This window comes from Oncorhynchus keta, chromosome 25 (assembly GCF_023373465.1).
Source record: "Oncorhynchus keta strain PuntledgeMale-10-30-2019 chromosome 25, Oket_V2, whole genome shotgun sequence".
NCBI lineage: Eukaryota > Metazoa > Chordata > Actinopteri > Salmoniformes > Salmonidae > Oncorhynchus > Oncorhynchus keta.
Genome location: NC_068445.1, coordinates 18,406,765 through 18,430,088, shown reverse-complemented (window position 1 = coordinate 18,430,088; position 23,324 = coordinate 18,406,765). Strand labels below are relative to the sequence as shown.

Below are 23,324 nucleotides of genomic sequence, written 5' to 3'. Positions count from 1 at the left end.
CGAACGAGTCGGCTATGAGTGCCGGCTCACACATCAGAAGAGCTGAATATTAAATCATAAGCCTAAATGCTCAAGCGCACACATTCGTTCTGACTGTCTGCTCAGACTAACAGCCTCACCTGTTGTTCCTGTCAATCAGACATGCAGTGTCAACCAATGAACCAAAGATGTGAGGGAGCGCCGAGCCAACTCACTCACAGTCACATACTTAGCAGCCGAGGAAGGACAGCTGTGAAAACAGCTGGAAAATGAGTCGGAAGCACAGTAGAATTTGGATGCATTTTAATAATGTAGACCATGTTAGAGCATAGTGTAGAATTTGCCAAAACAAAATCTCATATAAAGTCAGTTCTATACACAACCTACACCGGCTTATGCGAACTGTGCACCCAACTGTGAAACTAGCTGTAGAGAAGCTTCGAGAAACTAGCGGGCCTGCTAGTGATAGTGGTGGAGCCAGCACCTCCACACGTGGAGATGTGTCCACTCAGTCAAGTAGGCCTACTCCGCGACCCACAGCAACGCTGTCTTCTATGGACCAGTTTATGCCAATGTCTGTGTGTCATAAAATTAACATTTTCAAATGGACCTTGCCCACACAATCAACCTAATTGTAAGAGATGCTCTGAAGGTGATGAAGCCCACTGTGGACAAAGTGAAAACAACTGTGGAATACTTCCACAGGAGCACAGTAGGTCTACACAATGTCAGATGGGGATGCCTGAGCCGAGGCCTAAACAACACTGCACTACAAGGTGGAATTCAACATGTTATATGTTCAAGCTGTTTCTTGAGTCAAAGGATGCCGTCATCTCTAACCTGGCCATTGTCAATGCAACTGTTGATGCTCTGACTCAAGTGGAATGGGAGGTGGTGGAGGAGGTATGCAGAGTTCTGGAACCATTTGAGCAGGTCACTGTGGAGATCAGTGGAGAGATGTACAGTAAGCAGTTATTACTACATCATTATTCAACCCAGTATTATATACAGTGGGGCAAAAAAGTATTTAGTCAGCAACCAATTGTGCAAGTTCTCCCACTTAAAAAGATGAGAGGCCTGTAATTTTCATCATAGGTACACTTCAACTATGACAGACAAAATGAGAAAAAAAATCCAGAAAATCACATTGTAGGATTGTTAATGAATTTAATGAACAGCTTGCATGTCTGAATGCAAATCTCTCATAAAAAGCTAAATATGGTCAGCATTGCTGTGTGCTGCTGGTTATAACATGGCAATAAAGAAGAGAGAGAAAAGAGTTTAATGTTTTAAGTGGGATGCTGCAATTTTGCACATTGTTATTTATTTTTATTTATGATGCAATATTCTATTATTATGTTGCTCAGATTGTATTATTTTTGAAATGTTACATTTACAGATGAAGTCGGAAGTTTACATAAACTTAGGTTGGAGTCATTTAAACTTGTTTTTCAACCACTCCACACATTTCTTGTTATTAACAAACTATAGTTTTGACAAGTTGGTTAGGACATCTACTTTATGCATGACACGAGTACATTTCCCAACAATTGTTTACAGACAGATTATTTCACTTATAATTCACTGTATCAGAATTCCAGTGGATCAGAAGTTTACATACACTAAATTGACTGCCTTTAAACAGCTTGGAAAATCCCAGAAAATGATGTCATGTCTTTAGAAGCTTCTGATAGGCTAATTGACATAATTTGAGTCAATTGGAGGTGTACCTGTAGATGTATTTCAAGGCTTACCTTCAAACACAGTGCTTCTTTGCTAGACATCATGGGAAATTCAAAAGAAATCAGCCAAGACCTCAGAAAAATAATTGTAGACCTCCACAATGCTGGTTCATCCTTGGGAGCAATTTCCAAACGCCTAAAGGTACCACGTTCATCTGTACAAACAATAGTACGCAAGTATTAACACCATGGGACCACGCAGCCGTCATTCCGCGCAGGAAAGAGACGCGTTCTGTCTCCTAGAGGTGAATGTACTTTGGTGCGAAAAGTGCAAATCAATCCCAGAACATCAGCAAAGGACCTTGTGAAGATGCTGGAGGAAACGGGTACAAAAGTATTAATATCCACCCCCGTGAAGCACGGGTTAGGGTTAGGGTTAGATGGCATCATCATGTTGTGGGGGTGCTTTGCTGCAGGAGGGACTGGTGCACTTCACAAAATAGATGGCATCATGAGGAATGAAAATTCTGTGAGTATATTGAAGCAACATCACAAGACATCAGTCAGGAAGTTAAACCTTGGCCACAAATGGGTCTTCAAATGGACAATGACCCCAAGTATACTTCCAAAGTTTTGGCAAAATGGCTTAAGGACAACAAAGTCAAGGTATTGGAGGGGCTCTCATAAAGCCCTGATAGAAAACAAAGTCCCATAGAAAATTTGTGGGCAGAACTGAAAAAGCAAGGAGCAAGGAGGCCAACAAACCTGACTCAGTTACACCTGTTCTGTCAGGAGGAATTGGCCAAAATTCACCCAACTTATTGTGGGGAGCTTGTGGAAGGCTACCCGAAACGTTTGCACTTTGTTTATATACATTCAAAAAGTTATACTTTAAATGCACGTGTAATAGCATCTTTCTTTTTACATTTATTTCAATTTGTGGGATGCTGCAGCTTTGATATGGTGCAAAATCGTTTTGAATGGTTAGATTTATATGCACTTTGTTACAAATGTATACTTTAAATGCAAATGTTTAATAGCATTCTTTTTCATAACAAACCAAAGCATTTTTAAATACATTGTGGTAAAGGTAGAGTATGATTTCATTTAATAATTTCATTAGAATTGTTTTAACACCAATCATAGTCAAACTATCGCATACTGTTTGACTTGAAAAAATACAAAACATATATTTTTTTAAAGAGCCGTTTGGGAGCCAAAAGAGCCGGCTCTTTTTTGGTGAGCTAAGCTGAACGAGCCAGCTCACTGAAAAGAGCTGGAATGCCCATCACTACTTCCTTCACTGTTCATAGATGCCAAAACCAGGGGTTTATTCATTAGTAGGATTCCGTTGAAAAACTTTTAGTAACGGAAACGTTTACTCTAGGAACCAAACGTAAACGAAACGGGGAAGGACCTACCATTTATTTGTCCACGAGAAACTCTCAGTTGCAAAACGTTTTGCAACAGGCCAGGCTAAGCAGGGTTGGTCCTGGATGGGAGACCAAATGCTGCTGGAAGTGGTGTTGGAGGGCCAGTAGGAGGCACCCATTCCTCTGGTCTAAAAACAAAATCCCAATTCCCCAGGGCAGTAATTGGGCAAATTGCCCTGTGTAGGGTGCTGTCTTTCAGATGGGATGTTAAATGGATGTCCTGACTCTCTGTGGTCACTTAAGATCCCATGACACTTATTGTAGGGGTGTTAACCCTGGTGTTCTGGCTGAATTCCTAACCTGGCCCTCATACGGTCACCTAATAATCCCCAGTTTACAATTGGCTCATTCATCCCCTGTAACTATTCCCCAGGTCGTTTCTGTAAATGAGAATATTATCTCAGTCATATAATCACTCAATCTTTTCTTGGCCAATTACAATATATGAAGGAATCCAGCAGAGGTCAGTACAGGCCTTCTGATGGTGTGATGAACCTTGATATTGATCATCCAGCTTGGCCTCAGAGCCATACGAAACATACTATACATATTTCTGAGCACCTACAATGATGTAGTATGATGTACTAAAGGTCTAGTTATACTGAACAAAAATATAAACGCATGTAAAGTGTTGGTCCGATGTTTCATGAGCTGAAATAAACAATCCGAAGAAATGTTCCATATGCACAAAAAGCTTATGTCTCTCAAATGTTGCAAACAAATTAGTTTACATACCTGTTAGGCAGCATTTCTCCTTTGCCAAGGTAATCCCATCCACCTGACAGGTGTGGTGCATCAAGAAGCTGATTAAACAGCTGATTAATCAGCATAATCAGCTCCCGGGTGGCACAGCGGTCTAAGGCACTGCATCTTAGTGCTAGAGGCATCACAACAGACAGCCTGGTTCGATTCCAGGCTGTATCACAACCGGCTGTGATTGTGAGTGCCACAATTGGCCCAGAGTCATCTGGGCTTTGCCGGTGTAGGCTGTCATTGTAAATAAGAATTTGTTCTTAACTGACTTGCCTAGTTAAATAAAGGTTAAATGTAAATTAAAAGTTCCACCTTGTGCTGGGGACAATAAAAGGCTACACTAAAATGTGCAGTTTTGTCACGAAACACTATGCCACAGATTCCTCAAGTTTTGAGGGAGCGTGTAATTGGCATGCTGACTGCAGGAATGTCCACCAGAGCTGTTGCCAGGTCATTGAATGTTAATTTCTCTACCAACATTGTTTCAGTGAATTTGGCAGTATGTCCAACCGGCCTCACAACCGCAGACCACGTGTAACCATGCCAGCCCAGGACCTCCAGATCCGGCTTCTTCACCTGTGGGAAAGTCTGGGACCAGCCATCCGGACAGCTGACGAAACTGAGGAGTAATTCTGTCTGTAATAAAGCCTTTTGTGGGGGAAAAACTAATTCTGAATGGCCTGGCTCCCCCGTGGGTGAGGCTGGCTCTCAAGTGGGTGGGCCTATGCCCTCCCAGGCTGGGCCCATGCCCTTTCATGTGAAATCCATAAATTGGGGCCTAATGAATTTATCTCAATTGACTGATTTCCTCATATGAACTGTAACTGTAAAATAGTGGAAATTGTTGCATGTTGTTTTTATATTTTTGTTCAGTATACATTTGACAGAAACAAGTATTCCATTCATAATGTAGCCTAATGTAACGTTATATATCATAGGCTACTAAATGCCGGGAATAGACTTGCATACCAAATCCGATTAATTATATGTATGTTTTATAAATGGTTTATATTTCCAGACCCCTACATTTTGGGGGGGGGCATTTAATATTTAAAAATAGGAACATTAATACAATTGGAGTAACAGAATGCTTCATTTGAGTCATTCTCCACAGCTGTGAAAAACACACTGTATCACTGTTGCACTTTTAATTCAACATCAACTGGATTAATATTACCTTTGTGATACATTTCCCATCAGAATAGGCCTGTTAGTTGCAAGAACCTGTCACAGTCTGTATACAAGAAAGGCCAGTTTGGAGCTAATGTCTAAAGAAAGCTGTTTGCAGACCAAACTTTTGTTGGTTCAAATCCCATAAGGAACATTTTGTTATCCTTCAAGGTGGTTTGGTTTAAGAAATCCATTGTTTTTAATAAGTAAAGGACTTTTTTCTTATATTGAATGAGGTATCCATGCCTGGCTACAGTGTTGTGAACGATCTTACTGTGAACACATTCCTATGCAAATGCTGAGGGATTCACTGGAGTCTGACTACTTCCATGGAGCTGTTTGCAATGTGTTTTGTCAATTTGTGTGATAGAAAGCTCTAGATCCTCGCAGGTACAACCAAATAAATGTATTTCAGTAAGTGCAAAATCAAATAAATTGCAATTTGTTGGAGTACATAACCTGATATTTTGGGAGACATGATAATCATCCAAATGTTAATGAGAGGTATTTGACATCTCAGCTGGAAATGGGAGACCTGTGGATTCTTGTAATGAATGTGTCTTAATTACGGTGTTTGACATTTAGAAATTCAGATGATCACTCTCATTCTTCAGTTCTATTTGCATTGCCTTCTTTAAGGTCAAATGGGTATGAATAATACATTAAGCAGGGGGTTCTTCAGCTTACAGCCAGCTCAGTGCCAGCTGAGTCTTGTCAAACTCATTGAACGTTGGGGATACAGTCAATTAATATCACGTTGGGAAAGCAGGGTAAAAGCACATACACTGGAACCTTCCAGACACTTCCAACATCCTGTATCTATCGATAGGAGCACCAAGATAATGACAAAGGAAAAAGGAGCCGTGATTGGATAAGGTTCAAGTTTTAATGAGTGCATAGAGACAGTGCAAAAATAAAATACAATGGTCAACTCAGTTAGTCCATGTAGCCATTTTGTTAGCTATTTAGCAGTCTTATTGCTTGGGGATAGAAGTTGTTCAGGAGACTGTTGGTGCCATACTTGATGCACCGGTACCTCTTGCCGTGTGGAAGCAGAGAGAACAGTATATTGCTTGGGTGGCTGGAGTCCAACGATTTCCGGGCCTTCTTTTCACACCGCTTTATATAGAGTCCTGGGTGGCAGGGAGCCCGGCCCCAGTGATCTACTGGGCTGTCCGCATCACCCTCTGTAGTGCCATACGATTGAGGGCGGTGCTGTTGCCTTACCAAGCAGTGACATAGCCAGTCAAGTTGCTCTCAATGGTGCAGCTGTAGAACTTTTCGAGGATTTGAAGGCCAGTGCCAAACCTTTTCAACCTCCTAAGGGCGAAGAGATGCTGTCGCGTCTTCTTCACGACTGTGAGCATGTGTGTGGACTATTTTAAGTCCTTAGTGATTTGGAAACTGAGGAATTTAAAGCTGTGGACCCTCTCGCTCCACTGCAGCCCTGTCGATGTGGATGGGGGATAAATACAGAACGTTTACAATACAGGCTGTTCTAAAGTCAGTTTTACTGTATATGTAAACCCTTTGTATAATGTATTACTTTAGTTGACGATATGGTAGCCTCTGTTTGTTCTGGCTGTAGACAATAACACAATTTAAATGTGAGACTACACTAATTGTGTGTTTTGCAGCTCTGTCTCAGACTCCCAGGCTGTCCATGTAGAATGACACTGATGACTTACTCTGTTATTATGGCTCATACTTGCTAGCTAGACCTGACTCCTTGTAGCCTATAGGCCACTCCTAGGATTTGATGTCCTTTTGACAGCATGCTACCAGCATACAGCATACAGGATGTTACATTGTCTCCTGCATGCCAAACCAAATAGATTTTTCTCTATAATCCCATAGTATGATATATCTCTAAGAATGAACCACTGATATTCTAACCTGAGAGGAATCATATTAACTCCTCTGTCTAATTGGGGACGTATTTGTGTCTCTACGGTGGAGATGTGTCTATGCAATGTCTCCACATCATGCATTTGAAATATCAAAGGGTTAACCTGGAATTCATTTGTGATCAAAGGAGGGCCCAAAAAATAACCTTGGCAAGAGACTGCAAGAATTTAATGAGCAAAATTAACATGTATTAAAGCTGACATTGTGCTTACATGGCAGATGTCTAGTAGAGCAACCAAATACTACACTTATTATTGCATAAACAATTCAGACTCCACAATGTTGTGCAAATAAAACTTAAAATACAAATATCAAGAAAATAAAATGTTGTATCCTATATGTGCAGTATGAGGAAACAAATAGGAGGGGATTTGTTCAAATATGAATTGTACACATTGCAGCTACATATGAAACATCAAAACAACTAACACTATTGCCTCATCACAAAATGTGAAGCTGTATTCCTGTGATAATTTTGAAACAATTATGCAATGGTGGATATCGACTGAAATTCATTGACCAGTGTGCTACATTTTAAGTTATTCACCTGGAGTCTCTCAGTTTCATAATGTGTTACTGTCTAAGGAGAATGCAACATTACAATAGATCTGTAGCCTTGAGGAGGCAGTTTCACTGGCTGTGCTTTACAACTCATTACCTGTAATTTCAGTGACGGATAGGGGAAGCAGCTTGAGGGCAGGCAGACATGGCACCAGAGACCACGGCCTCTGCCTGGGATGAGGTAAGAAAGAGAGGCAAACAAGCAGAGACTTATTATAGCTAATGATTGGTTAAAACATTGCTGGGAGACTGACAGCTCAGTATCTCACCGCAGGGTAAAAAAGGCACAGTCTGTCGCTTGTGGTTCAGACCATAAAGAACCCAGTCTGAGAGAGAGACACCCTTGTCTGAGGGCATTGTACAGTGTGTTGAGGAAATGGTTCAAGTTATGGCTTATGGAAAATACTAATGAATGACAGCTATTGGTATTGGCTGCATACATAAAACATTTGAATAAAACTCATTTTGACTCTGCTCCATCCTAATTAGGCTAATGTGTATGTTCACAGCCTCTCTATAAGAGCTGATAAGGATACTGAGCATGGTAAGCAGATGAGAGAGTATGCATGTGGTTAACCATTGTTACTGTCAGACTCAGAAGGGTCTACACTGGGCCCTGGGGAACACACAGAGCTGTGGGTTTGGAAGGCAGGTCAGTCTCCTACCATCTGGATGTTGCAGGAATACAATGCATCAACTAATTGCTTACGTCCATTTGTTTTTTTGAATTACCGAACTGGCAATTATATAGATGGGCATTTCAATGACAATCTACAGTCACAGCAGCTCTGCTTTCGCCCTTCTTTATAAGAAGTGTGGGTAAGGTCTAAAACATAGTCACACGGTGAAGGAACTTCATGTGCCAGTCCTCCAGCTAGAGGCTAATTGGTCCATCCCTGGCACTGCTCCCCATGTCCAAAGCCACCAAAAACTGTAACCTACCGTGTGTATCTTTTACTAATTGAATTGCCTAATGAGGTCCCAGGGGCTACGTCCCAATACCTCAGAGTTAATTAAAGCCTCAGCACTGTGCCAAATGGTGAATAAAGATGCAGTAAAACAGGGAGAGCGCGAAACGGGTTTGGTGTGCTGGGGACCAGTCTGACCTGCTTTTTTGTCGTTGTTATGGGACTCTACATTCCAGGAAGGAACAGATGCCTATTTATTTTTGTTGGCTTCAAATTTTGTTACCTTGGCACGTCTTTTTATTTTCCGGTGTGGTTAGCCTAAATTCACCCAATTAAAGATTAACTAGTGATTCTTCTCCCACTATCGTCATGATCTTCATTATAAACAACTAAATTGACAAAAATATAGAGATGTAAAGATGAATGACCATTTCCAATATTTATCTTGAAGAATGTCAGAACTTAACAGCTGATGGATTTCTAAAACTCCCAGCAAATAGTCTTCTTCCAAGTTAGTATCTGTACCTGTATTTACAGGTTTCAACCTGTAGGAAATATGTTCATTCCTTATATTGCATATATGTCGTCAAAATTATGTTATTGATTCATATATATTCAAATGAATGTGCGTGATCAGGCAGTGATGGAAGAAAAGAGAACCAGGCATTTCTAAAAAACAATCTCAAAGGTTTATTTAACATGTCAAAAGAAAGTCACACTCTTGGGAATTTAAAAGGGGCATTTGCAAGGACTGAAATTATTGTCCAGAACTATAAATCAAACTCAATACTAACATTAATAATGTTTTGGCTAAAAGGAGAGGGTGTTTTTTGTTCCTTTTCTTAATTTTCTTTTATACAAGTAGTTTATTGGATAAATGAGGTCAAAAAAAGAAACCTGTTCTGCAGTAAACTTTACAAAAAATACATTTTGTTTCATTGGAGAGGAGTAGAAAAGGATGGGATCAAATATTGACCAATAATATTTATTCCTTTTCATCATTTAAAAAAAAGTTCTAATATCTATTTTTTGAAAAGTAAAAGCAATATACAGCACAATAAAAGAGAAAAAAAGAATTGCTTTTGTAGATTTAGTCAGACGATTTGGTTACCAAAGAGAGGGGCTGTGACTGGAAGAGGGCATGATGGGAATGTAGGGCTGCTTGATGGAAAGGAGAGGGCGGTGAGAGCATTGAGTGGTGCAGGGAGCTGAAGGGGATTGGCCGAGGGAGAATGGGTGTGGAGTGGCTGCCTGAAGTACCAATAGGGATGGAGATGCTTGGGTGGGAAGAGGAGGAGGAAGAGGATGAAGATGACGAAGATGAAGCAGATCCAGAGGGTTTGCCAGTTAGAAAATGGTGGTGCAGGCGTCCTTCTGGTTTGGTGGTGAGGGACAAGGGCTGGGCCTGCTCCGAGTGTGTGGCGGCGGGAGCGGCCGGGGAGGCCAGAGCTGCAGAGGGTGTGGCTGGAGAATCCAGCATGCTGCCGTGAGACGAGGCAGGGCTGTCACACATTTTCTCTGAGGGCAGGTATTGTACACACTGCTTCTTGTTACTGATTGAGAAGTCTGGAGAAACAAAAGGAGGGGGCTTTGTCAATATAGCTGTTAAATAAGCCTATAATCTGTTACAAGTCCTTCAACAGTGCCAGTTCCCTTGCATACATGATAGTTGGCCAAAAATACAAAACATTCACAGACAATGTACAGAACATGGAAAACCAAAAGGTCTGGGACAATTTTTTAAAACTTCGAATTAATGTAAAAAAAAAAAGAAAAGAAGAGAAAACAAAGAACACTACCACAATGGGTGAAATGCACAACTAAATGGCATAGGTTTTTAGGAACTAAAAAGTTTGGGTGAAAAAAAAAGTGTATGTCTACGTCGATAACACATTAAATGCCTGCATGTAAATGAGGTTTGACTGCTGTGCTGCAACAGACCAGACCAAACCACTGCGGGTGGAGTGGAGAGCAGTGTCCTGCAGTTCAGCCTTACTGGTTCATAACAGCAGACATACCTGCCTCAACGTCACAATTAGCACTGCACTTCATATGCTGCTTGTGAAAGTATAGAGGGAAGAGAGGAGTTAGTTAGGAGTTAGTGGCAAGCCAAGTGTAGCTAGCAGCACTGTTTCACACAGGCCTATAGATGGAGTTCTTTCTGCCCTAAATAGAGAGGATAGGTCCAAGAGAAGAACAGAGAGAGAAAAGGACCCCTTACCCTCCGGTGTTGAGTCTGGCTTATTATCTCTCTTCCTCTTTTTCCGCTTTCCCTGCACAGATAAACAAAACAATGTAGTCAGAAAAACAGGTTACTATCAAAATGAAAGCAACATGCTTCAACACTACATCAAACAACTTCAGTGTATGAGAACAAAAGTCTTGTAGATCATTAGAATCACAGTATATATGGAATTATTTTTTAACCAACTGGAAATGAGGCGCTTACTTCCGTAACCCACATTTCCCTCCCTTGTTGAAAGATCCATGGGAAAATGTCCTACTCACATAGTTATCTCGTGCTGACCAGCCTGGGTAGAGTTGGGAGTGGAGTTGCCTCTCTTTCCTTGCCAGCTCATAGTATTTGGCTTGCTCTTCTCTCGATAGTGAGTGCCACTGAACACAAACATGACAAAAGTCAGAACTGGCCAAAGCATGTACAGAATTTACACACAAACACACCTGCAAACTGTGGTGTGTCTTTGTGTGGTCAGGCAGTGTGTTGTGCTGTGCTCACCCTTCGGCCCAGTATCTGGTTGATGGCAGCACTCTCCTTCAGGGTGCACTCAGCCACCACCTTGGCCCTCATCTCCTTCATGTACAGCATGAAGGCATTCAGAGGCTTCTTGATGTGGGGCTTTTTGTCCTCCTCCTTCTTCACCGGGCCGGGAGACTTTCTGCTGAGACACAAAATACACATTGCAAATGTCACTTAAAATAGTCCTCCTTGTGTATGAGGTCCGATTCCATTCCAGAAGACCTGGCTGACCTCTTACAAAGAAACAGGATGCTCTAGAATCCTGGCCCTCCAAATGGAATTATGAATAGAGACGGGATACTCAGTCAACAACCAATTTTAATAACAGTAAATAAAGTGTTTACATGTTTGGATAAAGGTAAATGTGAAGCATCTCAGTTATTGGTCCTTACGAATGCATAGAGGGGCTCATGTGGTCATGAGTGTTTGGTTCCTGCTTGATGGCTGGTGATACGATAGCAGGATGAGGAATGCCAGTCTGGTGCATGCCGTGGGGGTGGTGGGGCATCATGTGGGGGGAGAAACGGCTAGACACCAAGCTGGAAACAACAAAGACAACACAACCCTAACGGTTAACAAACTTTCAACAAACTTCTTACACACTCTTTCGGTCTGACCTGTCAAGTCGACTGTTTGTCTGGAGTCTAGACTAAAGTAATGTCCACAATGAGCTACATATTTCTTTTTTTTGTTCAAATAAAGACTTTTTCAAAAGTCCCTTTATCCAACCATGCCTGGAGAAAAGTGAAGTGTATGGTAACCATGGTGACAGAGGGGACCTGACACCGGAAACCACTGCTTCCCGTGTTCAAAACCATGCAGGGTCTTTCTTCCACAGCTATCAGAACAGAACAACTTCAGATAGCTGTTGGAAAATGAGAGTGGTGCTAACACAATGGTACATTGTACATGGACAAAGGGGGAAATTAAGTTCCATGCTCCTCTGCCACACATTCTTGTTAAATACACGAAAGGAAAATCCTTTAATGCTTCATAAAAATCTCAATTTAACAGACAGATATGGTTTTTGAAAGTCCAAAATACACTATAAGCTTGTACTTCATGCGAGTGTGTCCAGACGCTTTTCTTGCTATAAAAAAGGTTACTTAACAGTAGCACGTCAAATTCAGGACACCCCATTCGTAATTGGGTGTACACTTTAATCTCTCCAATATCTTTCTACTTAAACTATCATGTCATACATAAAAGAGGGGTCTCTTCCACCATTACGATCCCAGCAGCCACTAAAAAACTAGCTGAGGAGAAGGAAAATTTAAAAAAAGAGTAGAACATCAAATACAGTGGCTTGCAAAAGTATTCACCCCCCTTGTCATTTTTCATATTTTGTTGCCTTACAACCTGGAATTAAAATTGATTTTTTGGGGGGGTTGTATCATTTGATTTACACAACATGCCTACCACTTTGAAGATGCTAAATATTCATTATTGTAAAACAAACAAGTAATAAGACAAAAAAAATGAAAAACACTTGAGCGTGCATAACTATTCACCCCCCCAAAGTCAATACTTTGTAGACACCTTTTGCAGCAATTACAGCTGCAAGTCTCTTGGGGTGTGTCTCTATAAGCTTGGCACATCTAGCCACTGGGATTTTTGCCCATTCTTCAAGGCAAAAAACTGCTCCAGCTCCTTCGAGTTGAATGGGTTCCGCTGGTGTCGGGCAATCTTTAAGTCATACCACAGATACTCAATTGGATTGAGGTCTGGGCTTTGACTAGGCCATTCCAAGACATTTAAATGTTTCCCCTTAAACCACTCAAGTGTTGCTTTAGAAATATGCGTGAGGTCATTGTCCTGCTGGAAGGTGAACCTCCATCTCAGTCTCAAATCTCTGGAAGACTGAAACAAGTTTCCCCTCAAGAATTTCCCTGTATTTAGCGCCATCCATCATTCCTTCAATTCTGACCAGTTTCCCAGTCCCTGTTGATGAAAAACATCCCCACAGCATGATGCTGCCACCACCATGCTTCACTGTAGGGCTGGTGCTCGTGTTCTCGGGGTGATGAGAGGTGTTTGGTTTGCACCAGACATAGCATTTTCCTTGGTGGCCAAAAAGCTCAATTTAAGTCTCATCTGACCAGAGTACCTGTTTCCTTTTTTTTCTGGCCACTCTTCCGTAAAGCCCAGCTCTGTGGAGTATACGACCTAAAGTGGTCCTATGGACAGATACTCCAATCTCCGCTGTGGAGCGTTGCAGCTCCTTCAGGGTTCTCTTTGGTCTCTTTGTTGCCTCTCTGATTAATGCCCTCCTTGCCTGGTCTGTGAGTTTTGGTGGGCGGCCCTCTCTTGGCAGGTTTGTTGTGGTGACATATTCTTTCCATTTTTTTATTATGGATTTAATGGTGCTCCGTGGGATGTTCAAAGTTTCAGATATTTTTCATAACCCAACCCTGATCTGTACCTCTCCACAACTTTGTCCCTGACCTGTTTGGAGAGCTCCTTGGTCTTCATGGTGCTGCTTGCTTGGCGGTGCCCCTTGCTTAGTGGTGTTGCAGACTCAGATGTATATATCATGTGACACTTAAATAAAGTCCACCTGTGTGCAATCTAACAAATTATGTGACTTCTGAAGGTAATTGGTTGCACCAGATGTTATTTAGGGGCTTCATAGCAAAGGGGGTTAATACATACGCACGCAACACTTTTTTATTTTTATACATTTTTGAAACATGTTATTTTTTTCATTTCACTTCACCAATATGGACTATTTTGTGTATGTCCATTACATGAAATCCAAATAAAAATCCATTTCAATTACAGGTTGTAATGCAACAAAATTGGAAAGATGCCAAGGGGGATGAATACTTTTACAAGGCACTGTACATAAAGTATTATCATATATTCATGACAAAACTGTCAAATATTACATGAACAAGCCTTGTTCAGGTGGGACAGACGGCAAAACAAACTTTGTAACACTGTGGCAGGAGCTGAGAATACTATTGATCATACAGAGACCCTGATGAATATTTCATCCCATACTAACACCGGAAGGCTCGCTACAAATCTTTCAAATTTTGACAGTCGGGCAGAAAGTTCAATCAGATGAGAGTTGTCGGTTCAGATGAGCTTTGATTTGTCGTAATCGATTCTCAGCCCTTTCATCTTTGTGTGTGTATGTGTGTGTGTGTGTATGTGTGCGTGTGTGTAGCAGATCAACTGAGAACATTGGCCTGGCCAGGGTAGTATAGTTCACAGAAAAGACTGTGCTGTCTACAGCGTAGGGTTCTGAATGCCAATAATCTGTTCACGCTCTCTTTGGAAGGAAGGCTGAGCTCGTTTTTAGAAGACTTAGCACCCCTATTCCTTTGTAGTCCCTACCCACTGGCTGTCCACGGTTGGATACCCCTGTCCTAAGACTGTTATAAACTCAGCAATGAGAACATCATAAACATGACTACAGAATGCATTACAACCACAAGATATTGCTCTCTTTTTGGGGATGGCTAGGGGTTGGTGAGACTGGGTGACAAAGAGCAAAGCGATCCACTCACCTGGACATAGATGCATTCATTGCGAGGGTGGGATAGGGGTGCCGGAACCCCCCTGGGGGGATAGAGTACATGTGCTGGCCCTGCCTGAGAATCAGAGGAGTAGAGGAAGGCACCAGTCAGAAGAGGATCAGACAGCTGACAGATAACGCACCAGCACTAATCCAGCACTCAACTGCAATCCCCTGCTTGTGGAAAAGCACCGTTCAAATTGGTTACAAGACCCATAGCAAAACCCATAGAATGTGAAGAATCTATCCTAAATATCTCAAATATGTCAGTGTTTTATTATCAAAATTGCATCAGAATGTGCCTATACCGCAAAGTTTGACAAACACTGTACATATTATACCGTATTCAAAGTTTCTCCTATACTATACCAGGTTAGGACTGTACTTTGAGATAAATGCACTTCAACAAAACTATTCTCCATGTCTATGAGTTAGGAGGATGTGGGTTACTCCACAGATACATGACATATTGCCATGGGGCAGAGAGGAAAATGTGCAGTTTTATAGCAAACCTCATGTTATTCTACACATTTTGCTATGAGGCTGAGAGTATTTTGCATTTCCTACTATTCTACACATTTTGCTATGAGGCTGAGATTAGTATACATATTTTTTCTGTCATTTTAAACATTTAATTTGCCATGGCTTATGACATGTTCATATGCTATCTGGGGAGAAGGGTGTTTTGTGGTTGTGGCCCCCAGAGCCCATAGCAACCCCCGCCCCTCCCCCTTGTGGGGGCTGCAAGGGTGTATGTTATGCCAGTGCATAAATATGTATATAATACTGTTCTATTTAATGCTGTGTGTTACTCACTGTGGCACCAGCCATCCCAGAGGGTGAGGGATCTGTCCCACAGCACCTGGAGACAGGGGGTAGTACGGAGAGAGCTCTGATGGATGGGGAGTCCGAGGAATGCCTGAAGGGAACACAGGGGGGACAATTGAAGCAATAGATAATTTAAAGTCACAGTCAAGGTCATTTTCTCTAAGAAATTAATAGATATATAGACTGCAGTTTAAGTTTAATGCAAGCCATGTAATGCTTGCATTGAGGGTGTGTGTGTGTGTGTGTGTGTGTGTGTACCGGTCTTTGGGTCAAGAATCTCCGGGGAGAGGTGTGAGGGAGGGGTTCCGGGGGAGAAATGTTCATTGCTGTAGGTGATGAGGGGGGTCAGCGGGTGGACGTGGTGAGCATGCTGCACCACTGGGACCTTGTTGGACTGTAGGAGAGACGAGAGGAGAGGAACACACAGAGGGGCTTTAGACACCAGAGAGAGAGGACTAGATAGACCAGGGGTTTAATAGTATCCCTGGGTCTCCAAAGACTCAAACAGAAACAGGCTCATTCATAAGTCTGACATTTGTTGTGCCTGATGCTGGCCATGTATGACCAACATGCATAGCCCTCTGCATCCTAATGCAAACGGTTCCAAATCCACCATGGACTCTGTTGGCATAAAGGTCATGACACATGTTGTTGGTAGTCACTGTATCATGTGGGTAAAGGTGAGTCCCTATGCCTGAGAATGCTGCCCGTCTGCCTGCCTCCCTCCCTGGTAAACAATGCAGGCTGTGGCTGTGTGTGTGACAGGCCCTATGATGCAATCTGGATCCCCACCAAGACACAGTGAAAGCCTGCAGATGCATACCAACACCATTATGGCCATTACGTGGAGGAGAGAACTGTTTGTTCAGCCCAACAGGCAAAACAACAGGGCCCAAGATGTGAAAGTTCCACCAACACAAGCCCCCAGTACTGTAGGTAGCTCAGTGCCCATACACATGGCTAATCCCAAGCCGCTAACTTGCCCGCACACTATTCAGTTCTTCATTGATCCATGTAGGATGACATTAACCCTGAACAGTGTTTTTAGTTCCTCATTGATATGGTTTGAGTACACTGGTACTAGATCTATCGATCTAGTCTAAGGGAATCAAATCCTATACACTCAAAGCACTCACAATACAGCATCAATCACAATGGGAGGTGGGGTATACATACACTTCAAGGAGTTAAATAACTGATTTTGTTGGAGCAGACTCATTGTTATTTCAGCTATTTTAATAGGGCTGTGTGGTGGCAGAGAAACGCCATATCCCCTGACTCTAGTGCAGCTAGCTAGCGGACCTGGCCAGGACAGCCAGGAGGACGATGATAATAATAATAACCAGCGTCTCTACTTTCATTAGGCAGCGTTCGGCCTCACAGTTATTTCCTCTGGCTGCCCTGCTCAATGAAACGCTTGTTGGCCCAACTCGTCACATGTGATGGCCAGGGGTGGGGGGGAGAAAGGAGTCTTGTTCCTCCAACCTAACCTTTCTTCAGTATCCCTCCCAACCCCCTTCTCAACCTCTCGTCTAACCAACGAGGTCCAGGATGGAACAAGGTTTGCATTGAAACGACTGTACGCTCTCTTACTTCTTGATGCTTAGAATTGTTCCAAATCTCAGGCATGCATTTTCTGCCCTTTTTTTAAAAAAGCAGTTCCAACCTCTCCCCCTTTTTAAGTCTTAGCAAACGTGTTTTTCCTGCTTCCAAAGCCTGCTTTGATTTCAATAATGTCAGTTGTGATGAGGAAATTGCAGATGCAAAGCCTTGTAAAAGGTAAAGTACATATTAGATGTAAATAAAAAAATAAGCCAATGATACATGGATAAAGCTTTCATATTATAGGATTGCGTACGTACAATGATAATAAATACATACATACATACATACATACATACATACATACATACATACATACATACATACATACATACATACATACATACATACATACATACATACATACATACATACATACATACATACATACATACATACATACATACATACATACATACATACATACATACATACATACATACATACATACATACATACATACATACATACATACATACATACATACATACATACATACATACATACATACATACATACATACATACATACATACATACATACATACATACATACATACATACATACATACATACATACATACATACATACATACATACATACATACATACATACATACATACATACATACATACATACATACATACATACATACATACATACATACATACATACATACATACATACAAATACATACATACATACATACATACATACATACATACATACATAAAGATATAAAATACATACATACACTTTTTACATACATACATACATACATACATACATACATACATACATACATACATACATACATACATACATACATACATACATACATACATACATACATACATACATCTTACATACATACATACATACATACATACATACATACATACATACATACATACATACACCTAGTTGAAGTTTACATACACTTCGGTTGGAATCATTAAAACTCATTTTTCAACAACTCCACAAATGTATTGTTAACAAACTATAGTGTTGGCAAGTCTACTTTTTGTGCATGACATGATACTCCTTCCATTTCAATAATATACGCTTAGTGCTCCTTGGGATGTTTAAAGCTTGGTAAATATTTTTGTATCCAAATCCGGCTTTAAACTTCTTCACAACAGTATCTCGGACCTGCCTGGTGTGTTCCTTGTTCTTCGCGCTTTTAACTACTTTGTGCATGACACTTCATGAGTCATTTTCCAACAATTGTTTACAGACAGACTATTTCACTTATAATTCCAAGCCGCCATGTAGGTGAATGATCTCCGCATATGTGGTTCCCACCTTGGTGTGATGTGTGGGGATGCTTTTCCGGTGACACAGTCCCTGATTTATTTCAAGACACAATTAACCAGCATGGCTACCACAGCATTCTGCAATGATACGCCATCCCTTCTGGTTAAGGCTTAGTGGGAGTATCATTTGTTTTTCAACAGGACAATGATCAACACACCTCCAGGCTGTGTAGGGGCTATTTTACCAAGAAGGAGAGTGATGAGTGCTGCATCAGATGACCTGGCCTCCACAATCCTCTAGGCCTCAACCAAATTGAGATGGTTTGGGATGAGTCGGACCGCAGAGTGAAGAAAAAGCACCCAACAAGTGCTCAGCATGTGAAACTGTTGGAAAAGCATTCCAGATGAAGCTGGTTGAGAGAATGTGCAAAGCTGTCATCAAGGCAAAGGGTGGCTACTTTGAAGAACCAAAAATTTATTTTGATTTGTTTAACACTTTTTTCGTTACTACTTAATTCCATGTGTGTTCTGTCATAGTGTTGATGTCCCCACAAATAAAGAAAACACGTTTTCCGGGATTGAAAAATGCCAACAGTGTAAACTTAAAGGGATATTTGGGGATTTAGGAAATGAGGCCCTTTATCTACTTTCTCAGAGTCAGATGAACTCATGGATACCATTTTTATGTCTCTGCTTGCAGTTTGAAGGAGGTTGCTAACTAGCATTAGCGCAATGACGAGGTCAAATGGGTATCCCTTCCTTTCTGTGACTGTTGCCACCGCTGCTAAAGAAAACTAGAGGAAAAGACTGGATGGTTGCATAAAGCATTTATGCATAATGTAGAAAACCCAAAGCCCAAATGTCATGTATACTTTAGACATTTTTTGTTGTTCCACTTCATGTACAATGTGAGTGAATTTTCCCTATATTGTGGATGCTGTTTGAGACCTCTAGACCTGAGAGCCAACATTTTTGGGAAGCACTTCAGTGAGAATTGGAAACGATCGCCATTAATAATTCATACTTTGGAATACACCAATCATGTGTTCGCTCAGAAGAGAGTTTAAAGTTTAACAGCGCCAGTTTCAACATGAAGACCAGTCTGCATACGAGTAAAGCAAGCAAAACAATGGAACAGAAATATGTAGACGTGGGCTGTCCACATGCAAAAGCATTTAGGCCAGCGGCCTACCTGCTTAAACCATCTTCAGAGGAGAGGTCCCATTGTGGTCTACCTTTAAGTACATAGATGGTTACCTCATCAACTTCTACTGGGTTATTAGGTGCTGACAGAAAAGCAATAAGCAAGTCCCTCCCTCTCGATCAGAATATTGCGAGTAGTTACAATTAAATAAAAGCATTGGTATTACACTTCTTCATTCTGTCACATTGAACTTTCAGTTGGATAGCAGTTCAACAGTAGTTACCAGTTAGCCAACATGAAAAAAATAAGTTGCCCAAAAACAAGTAGTCTTGATGTGTAAAAGTGAAGAACGCCAACTTAAATCGTGGTTCTAAATAAAAGGAGGAACTCCCCAGCCCATCAATACCTCAATTCAGCCTCTAATTACCCCTTTACCCATCACAGCCTCACATGCTTGGGTTCATGAGCAATCTGGAGACAGACGGGACCTGCATTGACACACAGACATCGTGCTCTCTACATAGACCTGCCTGCTCGTTAAACTACCGAGTCCACTGTAACAAAGCACAATGCCTTCACAGCTGACGTGTGGCAACAGTGTTGAATGATATTGGATTCGAGTTGACACGGTAACAGGAAAATGAAAAATAGCAAAAAGTTGCTGAGCCAGTGCAGAGACAAGGTGGCTGTCTGTTAAGCGGTTTGAGGCAAAAGAGGCCAAGGTGGCAGTACCTCACTGGGCCGTTAAACTTGGAACACTGCTAAGAAAAGCTTAGTCCTTGGTCAATGTGGGTGGAGGGGTAGATTTCATTCAAATAAACATGTTTTTGGATCCTGCACATCTGAATTGAATTACTAGGCAAACAGCCGATGGGGAAGAGCGCTCAGAAGAAACTGAATAACCCCAGAGCTTTGTGTGTGCCTTTCTGCTACGTGACCCCTTCTGGGTGGGAGGCTCAGAGGCTTTTCAAAACTCCAGGAAAGAAAGAGTGAAAAGAATGCATGGCATGCTGAGAAATCCAATAATTGCTTTCAATGCCAACAGGAAAAAGGACATAAGAGTGGACTGACTGTCATATGCTTTTAGAACAAGTCCACCAAAAACTATGGCAGACAAGTTGCGTCGCTTTATGTCTGAACAGTCATCCCCACTGAAAGGGTCAATGGCAATTACATTTAAATTTAACAAAATGGCCGTGTCACGTTGCAGTTGCTAGACACCAATAAATAATTGAGTGTTTCACCTAGGTCACGAGGAACTGAGAGGGCAAGCGAAAAGGCAAGCATTGACACAAACATAGTCACCACTAGTTACCACAGCCACAAAGTCATAGATTCCGGGCTACTTGTTCAACTTATCTTCTTTAAATGTGATTTCAAACCTAACCACACTGCTAACCTTATGCCTAACCATACCCTTAAAATAAAAACAAAAAGCTACATTTTGTTTTCATGAATTTGTGGCTGTGGTAACTTCTGGAAACCTACAAACATGGTGAAATTACTAAAAAAGGATGTAGAGATTATTCACCACTGATTAATCAAATAGCCGATTTTGAAAGTTTTGGTTTTCAGATGACTGTGTACTTAGATGTCGGGACTTGATTCCTATATTTGACTTTCACCGAGGTACTGAGTCCAGTGTGTGTCTATAAAAGCAAGGTTTCTGCAGAGCCATGGAAGGACTGCAGCCTTCCCATCAGTATTCAGTTAAGGCTTTCCAAAACCTTTGATTTTATGATGGACTCTGGTTGTTTAATGCGTAATGCAACATGGCAAATCTCAGAGCACACCCAGTAAAACACATTTTGACTGCAAGCTAGCAGAAAGTAGCTTTGCCAAAACCAACCTGTACCATTCTCATTCGATGTCTTTACAAAAACTGCTATTCAGTCTAATGTGCCGAAAATATCAACGGAAACTCCAAGGACAGGCCATTTTTTGGATGCACACCCATGTCAATGCTGAGCTCTTACTACTTCGATTCACTTAACAAGCAATCTGGTGACCTCCATCCTGCTCTAAGTGAGTTATGACAAGCTGCTGACAGTGACCAAGAGCAACGCTCCTGTTGTCAACATGATTGTTCTGTAATGGGGTACTGAAACACAAGATAGAAGAATTCCTCTGTCTTTGTCCAATTCAGAGCATGAGGACATTTTGAGCTGTGAGTACTGATGATCTGATGACTGGACTGGGCAGACACACACTGAAGTTAGGACTATCCGATCTCATTAGGAAGTCACATTCTTTGTAAACATTCCCCATTGATGTTTTAACTTTTGCTAGTGAAAAGTATGTGGACACCCCTTCAAATTAGTGGATTAAGCTATTTTAGTTACACCCGTGTATAAAATGGACCACACAGCCATGCAAACTCCATAGACAAACATTGGCAGTAGAATGGCCTTACTGAAGAGCTCAGTGACTTTCTCAACGTTGCAGTCATAGGATGCCACCTATCCAACAAGTCAGTTAGTCAAATTTCTGCCCTGCTAGAGCTGCCCGTCAACTGTGAGTACTGTTATGGTGAAGTGGAAACATCAAGGAGCAACAACTGTTCAGCCGTGAAGTGGTAGGCCACTCAAGCTCACAGAACGTGACCACCGAGTGCTGAAGCACGTATCGTGTAAAAATCGAGTCCTTGGTTGCAACACTCACTACCAAGTTCTAAACTGCCTCTGTAAGCACAACAATTGTTCATTGGGAACTTCATGGGTTTCCATCACCAAGCAGCCGCACAGAAAGGTCACAATGTGCAATGCCAAGTTTCAGCTGGAGTGGTGTAAAGCTTGCCGCCATTGGACTCTGGAGCAATGGAAACGCGTTCTCTCAAGTGATGAATCACGCTTCACCATCTGGCAGTCCGACAGACAAATCTGGGTTTGGCGAATACTAGGAGAACGCTGCATAGTGCCAACTGTAAAGTTTGGTGGAGGAGGAATAATGGTCTGGGGCTGTTTTCATGCTTCAGACTCAACCCCTTAGTTCCAGTGAAGGGAAATCATAACGCCACAGCATACAATGGCACAATTCTGTGCTTCCAACTTTGTGGCAAAAGTTTGGAGAAGGACCTTTCCTGTTTCAACATGACAATGCCCCCGTGCACAAAGCAAGGTCCGTACAGAAATGTTTTGTCAAGATTGGTGTGGAAGAACTTGACTGGCCTGCACAGAGCCCTGACCTCAACCCTATTGAACACCTTTGGGATAAATTGGAACGCCGACTGCAAGCCAGACCTAAATCGCCCAACATCAGTGCCCAAACTCACTAATGCTCGTGGCTGAATGGAAGTAAGTCCCTGCAGCAATGTTCCAATATCTAGTAGAAAGCCTTCCCAGAAGAGTGGAGGCTGTTATAGCCGCAAAGGGGGGACCAACTCCACTTCCCTTGGCCTTTGAGATGCTGCAGCAGCAGCTCTCGCGCTGTCTGACAGATGTCCCACTCAAGGGCTCTGTATGCTGTACGTGTGTGCCCACAATTTTGGAATGAGATGTTGGACGAGCAGGTGTCCACATACTTTTGTAGTGTATAAATACAGTGAAGGACACATCAGGGTTTCCATTAGGAAAAAGTGCCGCTTGACATTTGACCGGTAACATTTGAATTTACTGAACATTTGAGAAATGTACCGGACCCATATGCATAGGGTGCATAACCTGATTAGGGTGTCCATTCACAGTGCTCAAAATGACAGAAATCACATTTAGATTATGGTCATTCATATTAACAGAACATGCAAGTCGAAGATGCAACAATGTGCGGTCCTTCTTACCAAATTCTGATGTGCACTTTGAAGATGCTTAGACTAACTGTCCA

The 23,324-nt window shown here is 41.8% G+C and overlaps 1 protein-coding gene and 1 long non-coding RNA gene across 5 annotated transcripts in view; both read right to left on the bottom strand.

Moving 5' to 3' along the window:
- Positions 1-408: 408 nt before the first annotated feature.
- On the bottom strand, positions 409-3,767 carry LOC127911929 (uncharacterized). Of its 2 annotated transcripts, none has more exons than XR_008079819.1 (3): positions 3,083-3,767; positions 820-916; positions 409-555 (listed from the first exon to the last, which is right to left on the bottom strand). It is a non-coding gene; the product is annotated as an uncharacterized LOC127911929 (long non-coding RNA). The 2 variants fall into 2 exon arrangements; XR_008079820.1 differs by lacking the exon at positions 3,083-3,767 and adding an exon at positions 1,734-1,959.
- Positions 3,768-9,058: 5,291 nt separating this feature from the next.
- LOC118374384 (transcription factor 7-like 1-B) overlaps positions 9,059-23,324 on the bottom strand; it is a 45,150-nt gene continuing 30,884 nt past the window's right edge. For 2 of the 3 annotated variants that reach the window (XM_035760780.2, XM_035760781.2), the window contains 8 exons: positions 15,762-15,897; positions 15,492-15,594; positions 14,668-14,751; positions 11,545-11,691; positions 11,132-11,294; positions 10,903-11,010; positions 10,616-10,667; positions 9,059-9,960 (listed from right to left, as the gene is read on the bottom strand). In XM_035760780.2, the coding sequence (XP_035616673.1) occupies positions 9,485-9,960; positions 10,616-10,667; positions 10,903-11,010; positions 11,132-11,294; positions 11,545-11,691; positions 14,668-14,751; positions 15,492-15,594; positions 15,762-15,897 (1,269 nt within the window). In that variant the 3' untranslated portion in view covers positions 9,059-9,484. The remainder of the gene's footprint in view (positions 9,961-10,615; positions 10,668-10,902; positions 11,011-11,131; positions 11,295-11,544; positions 11,692-14,667; positions 14,752-15,491; positions 15,595-15,761; positions 15,898-23,324) is intronic. The other variant, XM_035760782.2, reaches the window with a different exon arrangement.